The sequence below is a fragment of the Mytilus galloprovincialis genome, chromosome 8, assembly GCF_965363235.1.
Source record: "Mytilus galloprovincialis chromosome 8, xbMytGall1.hap1.1, whole genome shotgun sequence".
NCBI lineage: Eukaryota > Metazoa > Mollusca > Bivalvia > Mytilida > Mytilidae > Mytilus > Mytilus galloprovincialis.
The window spans coordinates 92,268,587-92,277,230 of record NC_134845.1 but is presented as its reverse complement, the minus strand read 5'-3'; the positions used below and the strand labels follow the sequence as shown (position 1 = coordinate 92,277,230).

Sequence of the window (8,644 nt, the reverse complement as noted above, 5' to 3'; positions counted from 1 at the left end):
GTGTTTCCATCGGTTTTGGTTTGTAGCCCGGATTTTTTTTTTCTAAATCGATTGATGACTTTTAAACAGTGGATACCTTTTTTTCAAAAGTATGAATTTTTAGAAATACTAAGGATTTTTTTTTTTATCGTATTTGTCACAATTTTTGGGAATTTATAGTCCTCAATGCCCTTCAACTTTGTACTTGTTTGGCTTTATAACTTTTATGTATGTAAGCGTCATTGATGAGTCTTATGTAGACGAAATGCGCGTCTGGTGTATTAACTTTATAAGCCTGGTACCTTTGATAACTATTTATGCGTTAGTTGTATAGAGAACGTGTTTGAGCTTTTGATGGTGCCGTTTGGTTAGGACTTTCCGTTTTTTATTTTCCTCTGAGTTCAGTATTTTTGTGATTTTACTTTTTACACTGCAACAATCGACTGTTTAGTCTATTTTTTTTGTAATATCCTTTTTGTGTTGCTTGATACTTATTCATTACGCCATTGTGTTACTGTGCTGTGGTCATTTATATCTTTCATTTATGCTTTGTCTATTTGCCATTCTTGTTGTTGACGGTTTTTTTTTAAAGTGACAATGTTGACTGCTGAAGCTCTATTTTGGACATTTTGACATTTTCTTTTGATGTCTGTTTGTTTTTTTCACACACTGTTGTAAATATAATGAAATGTTATGCAACTGTTAAAAAAATGATGTAGCTATAAACAAGATTAAATACACTATTTTCTATATAAGAAAATGTCTGTATCAAGTTAGGAATATGACAATACTCTCATATTTGTATTGCGTGCTTTTTGTATAGTAAGGAATTTTACCCTGCCACGTCCGAATTGCAATTTTGATAAATGGGTTTCTGCTTTGATCCGATATGATTTTATTTATTTCCTACTGTTTGTTTTATAGCTTGTTCTTATCTGATGCTGTAACATCACTGTTAAGTGTTATTGGAGGATTGAGTCGCTCACAAGCATATTAAACCCGCCACAATTTGTATGTGCCTGTCCCAAGTTAGAAGCCTGCAGCTCAGTGGATGTCATTGCCTAATGTCTGTTATGTGTTTTTTTACGTAAATTTCGTTATGAATTATGCAAGTAGTTTCTCAATTTAATTGTTCCATATCTTTTATGTCGGATCCTTGTATAAATTCGAAATGGAGAATGTGCCAAAGAAACAACATAGCTGACCAAAGTTGAAGTCTGAACAGTACTTTTTAATGTTTACTGCGTTTGATATATTTGCAAGCATTTGTCACTGACACGATTTTACAAAACATGTATGTAATGTACTTATAATTCATAAACCCTGTGACTAATTTATTGCAACTTGTATGATAGTTCTCCCGATTCATTTAAATGTTCTCCTTATAAACCATTATCAAATCCGTAAAGTGCAAAAAAAAGCAATGCTTTACAAACGCTATTGAATATAATAATTTGAGTTACATGTCTCACGATCATCCTACTTTATAAGTGAAATCTGTTTAAATATAGAGTTCTACATAATTTTGATACAAAAATCAGGATTTACATTGTCAAACACAATTTCAATTATAGTTACTCAAAATATTGAATAATTCCCTCAAAATGTAAATTGGTATTTTCGTCTTCTGCAATCACCCTAAACTCGGTTTCGTCATACCACAGTGAAATTGTAAATGTTGTAGGTTTGCGAAGTTTTGGAAGTTTGAACTTGATAGTTCCAATCTTTGTAAAATCGTTGATGTTGATCTCATGTTCCGGGTTATCGTTCTTTGTTATATATAATTCAATAGAGTCCAGTTGGTTACTATCATTAACTTTGATCTTGCAGCTTTCAACGTATTTCCCGACATCCATTCTCCTTCCTTTCTCAATAAGAAGGTGGAAGATTTTCTGATGTCGATCATTTCCTAGCAATAGATTTCGATCACCAGGATCAACTGAAGCTCTTATTCCTAGACCATAGTTGTATTTAGCGACGCGGCCAGTAATTGGTTCGTTGGAATGACCAGAAATAACAGCTCCAGTTAGCACAACAATTTCAGGGTTCTGGGGAATGATCAATTTAAATTTCTGACCAAACTCTTCTTTGAAGGCGGTCTGTACGATTGGCGACGAAGCGTATCCACCGACAAGAATTATTTCGGAAACTCCTTTTGCTTCTTGTAACAAACCAAATATATGCTTGGTTATGTCAGAAATGCATTTCTTAAAAATGCCCTTCATCATTTCCTGGGAAAATAGTATATACTTTTCCCCTTTGCCTATTACGATGTTGTTTCCAAATTTGTTCGCTAATTCTCCAACGTTTAAATGCTTCTGTAAAAACTCTGGCAATCTAAGAGCAAAGTCATCATCTTCGTCATATTCTCGTTTCGCAGATTCAATATCAGCGAGCAATTCCAAATAAGAATTTATTTCCTCAGATCGCAATCTTTGCAAGTGCTGCCTAAATATGTCGTTTAGCACATCTACGATTTTCTTATTGATGGTATCACCACCCCATTTACCTCCTGATGCCTTACTGATTTCCTTCATTTTTCCAGATTCCAAAATTTCGGATACTGTTATATCTACTGTTCCACCTGTAATGAAATCAATTGTATAACTAAAAAGTAAAATCACAAAAATACTGACCGCCGAGGAAAATTCAAAACGGAAAGTCCCTAATCAAATGTTTAAATAAAAAACACAAACACATCAAACGATATAAGAACAACTTTCATATTCCTGACTTGGTACAGACATTTTCTTATTGAAAGATGGTGGTTTGAACCTGGTGTTATAGCTAGCTAAACCTCTCACTTGTACGACAGTCCCATCAAACTCCATTATATTGATTTCAGGTACCAGGTTTATAATTTAGTACGCTAGATGCGCGTTTCGTCTACATAAGACCCATCAGTGAAGCTCATATCAAAATATTAATAAAGCCAAACAAGTACAAAGTTGAAAAGCATTGAGGATGAAAAATTCAATTTTTGTTTGGCCAAATATCGACAACGATGCGTGAAAGAAACAATCAGACATAATAGGCATAATTGTCAGAATAGGGGTACAGCAGTCAACACCGTGTCACAATCTTAATCAGAACAATTAAAAACAAAAATTTAAGAAAAGAGACAAAAGATATATGATAAAAGGGACGATAACACGTGAAAGACAAACAACAACACTATAACCAAGCAGAAAAACACATTAAAAATAATTAAGAATGAGCACTACAAAATCACTAGGTGTTATGTCATGATTCAAAAAGTATATTTCTTTTAATAGTATATCTTTGTAGAATTTGTACACTATTTTATTTATGATGTCTGTTTAGTTCACGCATCATTGTAAATATAACGGAATTTGATGACACTGTCGTACAAAGTGAGAGGTTTAGCGCTATAAAGCCAGGTTTAATCCACCGTTTTCTACATTTGAAAATGCCTGTACCAAGTCAGGAATATGACAGTTCTTGTCCATTCGTTTTTGATGTGTTTTGTCATTCGATGTTGCCATGTGATTAGGAACTTTCCGATTTGATTTTCCCCTAAGTTCAGTATATTTGTGATTTTACTTTTTCCTTAAGATTCAGAATTTGATATATTGTTAGAAGATCGTACGTAGAATTTGTAGGAATATTATATGTTTCATAATCTTTTGTTATGTATGGTTGTGTTCTTGTTGATGTATACCAAACATCTTTTGTTATTCTAATTAATATTACAACCTTTGAGCACTTTAATTTTACCTTTTTAAGCACAAAATGTATGCTTATTTGAATTTTTTTGGTCTTTGACTGGTGGATTTATATTATTCCCTTAATATCTTGATAGCTTGTTTTAGGGTTTCTGATTGTTTGAAAAAGTTAGATTTATTGCTGATACAATTATCATTACATTTTTCACCTAAAAATAGGTCAATAGTTGACGGTTTCCAGAAAGAGTGACCATTAAACCAAAACCAAATTGAATAATTTTGACAATGTGTACATTTTGAAAAGTCTCAATGAAAATACCTCCTAGGTCAACAACCATGAACTTTGAACCAGGTCTAAAAGACTGTAATGCTGAATTCCTTTGATATTCGTCTTTCACCAACTCATCATGCCTGTAATAAACTGCAGCACATTCTGGTCCAAGAGCAAGTGACAAGTTGTCGATGTCTATTCCTGTCTAAAAGTACCAAAAAGATAAATTGTATACAGTATATTGGTTAGTACAATACAATACTTGTGTTTCAGAAAAAAATAAGACTAACTTAAAATATATATCTTACTAACGAAAATTTGCTCTTTGCTGATTTTAACATGGGTAATCAATATATTTGTCAGTATCTTTGTTCCAAGTGTTAAAATTTTGACAAATATAATGCTTCCCATGTTGAAATTAGCATAACACTGATGGTATGATTGGCAATGAGACAACTCTCTACAAGACGCCAAAATGACACAGAAATTAACAACTATATGTCACCATACAGTCTTTAACAATGAGCAAAGCACATACCGCATAGTCAGCTATAAAAGACCCTGAAAATGACAATGTAAACAATTCAAAAGAGAAAACAAACGGCCCTATTTATATAAAAAAATGAACGAAAAACAAATATGCAACACATAAACAAACGACTACCACCGAATTACAGGCTCCGCTTTTGTATAAAAGTGACACCTAACATCCACGTATTCCAACATCAGTCCAAATTCCGATAGCAAACAATCTTATTCGGAAGGTAAACATACTTAAAGTATTTTATTGTAATTATATTACAAAATATTGATCACATGATGCTAGTATTACTAGACTTGCAATTGCTTTACATCAATCTGACATTAATTTAATGTTTCGGCGGTTTTTTTATTATATGCTAATAATAAATGTATAACATTTATGAAAGGGTTTAAGCATTTTAGGCCCGCCATCATCAGGGATCGTTGCAAAATTGCAAGATGATGATTTACAATATATTTTGTTACAGTTCAGATTGAACTTAATAAAGAGAGGATACAAGGAAATTGAAATCGAAAAGTACATAACTGAGGCATTATCATGCATGTCATGTAATAAATCTGGTTTAATCAGAAAAAAGGCCAAACAAAACACAAAGGAAATTCTTTTAGGATTGGCAACGAAATTTAATCCATGCATTCATGAATTAAAACAATGCATTAGTAAACATTTGGACCTACTAAAACAGGATGCAGTTTGCAACGAAATATTTCAAGCAAACCAATAATAGCTTATAAAAAGTATAAAAATATTGCAGATCTATTGTCAACGACAAAATTAAAATAAATTGATATAGGTAAATCCCTGATGATGGCGGGCCTTCAATGCTTAAACCCTTTCATAATTGTTATACATTTATCATTAGCATATAATACAAAAACCGCCGAAACATTAAATTAATGTCGGATTGATGTAAAGCAATTGCAAGTCTAGTAATACTAGCCTCATGTGATCAATCAATAATGGCCAAGGTCAACATTTTTACAGCTATATACGATTGTACAAGTATGTGGAAACGAGAGTGACTATGAAAGGTACATTATAGAAAGGTAAACATCAATTTAGATTAAATTTGTCTAATGATTCAGAGCTAGTTAGATAATTTTTTCTAATTTTCGTGTTATTTTCACATGTTTTGATCGGTTGGACACTATTTATGATTTCTGTATGTTTTATATGTTTTATATCGAGTGATTTTTCCGATTGCATCCCCATAATAAAAGTTAAACTCTAATGTTTACATTACAGCAATTTGATGTCAAAAATGAAAAATTCAATATACCTTTTCAGCTGCTTTGATCATAAACTGTCGGGCTTGTTCACTCCAAACGGCAGGGACCGTTAAAACCCAATGTATATCAACATCGTCAATATGTTTGATCATCTGCTTTATTCTGTCTGTTGCCTTTTCTTTAATGTGTTCAATACAAGCAGCAACTACAGTAATACACCTCATTTCTTTTCCATCTATTGTACGCAGTTTCATACTTTTAGAAAGCTATAAGAGAACATTTATTCAACCATTATTTGTCCTATTATCAATGTTATTTCAACTGATAGGGCGGAGCTTATGTTTTAATTTGCATAAGGACAGTCTATTTGAAGATGTGTGTGATAAGGATGATAGCCGTTATAATTATTATTGAATTCTAATCACTTACTTATGTCACCAAACGCATATAGAAAAGAACTGAGTGTATGATATGGGACGAATAACTGGACACTTCATTGATGAGTGTATCCCAAAACTCCTGTCTTTAGATGGACTGGTCTTGAATAAGCGAACTTCTTTAACCCCGCCCATTCTAGTGAAATAAATCTAGTAATACTATACTCGCAATTAGTGCGTTTTGCTTAATTACGATTTTTGGTTTTTTGTCCTGGTTTTAATCAGTCAGAACATTTATTTTCATAATCTTCTAATGAAGGCAGATAGAAAACAGCATTTGTTGTATTTGTGTTGAAACAAATAATTTTTATACTCCTGGACGAATACAGAATTACGTAAAAATTAACAGATTTTAAATATTGTTTACAAAGTAAAATATTCGGGGTTTACTTTTCTATTATATCTGTATTTCTTTGCACATGGACGTTTAATTTTGCTTCTCCTTGTTAACCTGTTTTCTAGGGACAGATTTATTAAGGACATGTAAGATGATATATTTAACGGTTGAATGATTGATTGATAGAGCAGTGTGTTAAGCCCCTTTCGTAACTATTGTGCTATCTTGTTGCGGTCAGGTTTTAGATTTTTTGAAGAAGGAAGCCGGAGTAACTGGAAATTACTATTGGAGTCGATTTCACAATGATGTGTTGCATGCTGAGATGCAGTATTTATACTACTAATACTACTTAAATCCCTCTTCTTACTCATTTAAAACGTCTAAACGTTTGAAATGGACTGTCGAGATCTTAAGTTTTGGAAACTAGATTCATCTAAAATAATATTAAAGCATCGAACACACAATTGGGCCATCGAAAAATTCAAACAATCAAATAATATGAATTCGTGATTAGCATCTTCCTTCACTTACTTTTTATTACGAGGTAATAAATTATCAATCGAAAATTCACAATAAAATAACTTTAACATCATTACAACAATCGAAGGAGACCAAATGATATTTTTTCCCCCTACATATTGAATGGTATTCCAAAGTTTAACTTACTTTCTCACCATGGAGATGCATTTTAAAGTTGCGGAAGAAGAACAAATCGTCGGCTTGTCCTTTTAATGATAGCGTCTTAAATTTTCTGAATGCTTGTTCTCCGAATGCTACAAATTCTTCTTTTTTGAAAAGTACTGATGTTTGTGTTTTGTGATATGCTATCTTCTTGTCTAGTTGTATGTTCTCAACCCTTAGAGGATTGCTTTCAAACCATGATTTGGTCGAAAATGCAACACCAGAAAATGTCGTTCCGAAGTCAATTGCTGCAACAACCTGTATAGGTCTGCAAAAAGAGATAGATGCATTCTGAGATAAAATAACAGTGTTGTTGATTTGTTTTTAAAAACGAATATTGATATGATGCAGCCGTGTTATGCAACTATATTAACATTAAATAAATTCAAGATGAGAGTAGTCCATTAAAGTTCAAATACCTTAAAAGGATTAGAAAGAGACACATAAAATAATAAAGAAACCCAAACAAACAAATGATAGTATCGCATTTACCAAAAAGTATAAAAAGGTTTCGTTGGGTTATAAGCAACTGGTACACACTCTCGCATATATATGCCCTATAATTTCATTTTGTTACAGAACATAAAGTTAAGTGTATCTGTTCCGGAACATATGAGTATTTGGACCATACGCGTATGGTCATGACCATATGGGTATATACTCATATGGTCCGACCGTACGCGTATGGTCGGGGTAAATAAAATTCCGTTTCACGTTTACTTTTAATACTTTTAAACTCTACATATAGTATGAACGATCTAGTTGTCACGTCATTTAAAACACGCTATCATATAGGTCATTTTCTTATAATATTATAATAAAAAGAGTAACTAAATAAAAATTTCACATAGTTAATTTCAAATGAGTAAAAAAATATGAGCGTCACTGATGTAGACGAAACGCGCGCCTGGCGTACTAAATTATAATCCCGGTACTTTTGATAACTATTTACACCACTGGGTCGATGCTACTGCCGAGGGTATCACCAGCCCAGTAGTCAACACTTCGGTGTTGACATGAACATCAATAAAGTGGTCATTTTTATGAATTTCCTGTTAACAAAACTTTGATTTTTTCGAAAAACTAAGGATTTTCTTATCCCAGGCATAGATTACCTTACCCGTATTTGGCACAACTTTTTTCGAATTTTGGATCCTCAATGCTCTTCAACCTTTGTACTTGTTTGGCTGTATGCATGTTTTGATATGAGCGTCACTGATGAGTCTTATGTAGACGAAACGCGCGTCTGGCGTACTAAATTATAATCCTGGTACCTTTGATAAATGTTACTCACTAATCAAAACTAATAATAATTAAACGCATTTTATACCGATGGTCATTACCGATTTGGTATAACGAATAAATGGCAGTATGTCGATTTTGAAAGATAACTTCCAAATTTATACCGATGGTCATTACCGATTTGGTATAACGAGTAAATGGCAGTATGTCGATTTTGAAAGATCACTTCCAAAATTTC

General features: G+C 32.7%; 1 protein-coding gene across 1 annotated transcript; it reads right to left on the bottom strand.

Annotated features, from left to right (window-relative positions):
* Positions 1–1,229: 1,229 nt before the first annotated feature.
* LOC143043684 (heat shock 70 kDa protein 12A-like) lies at positions 1,230–7,426 on the bottom strand. Its single transcript, XM_076215873.1, has 4 exons — positions 7,150–7,426; positions 5,760–5,975; positions 3,985–4,141; positions 1,230–2,563 (listed from the first exon to the last, which is right to left on the bottom strand). The coding sequence occupies exons 1-4, from the start codon at positions 7,168–7,170 to the stop codon at positions 1,554–1,556; spliced, it is 1,404 nt and encodes a 467-aa protein (XP_076071988.1). The 5' UTR covers positions 7,171–7,426; the 3' UTR covers positions 1,230–1,553.
* Positions 7,427–8,644: the final 1,218 nt, after the last annotated feature.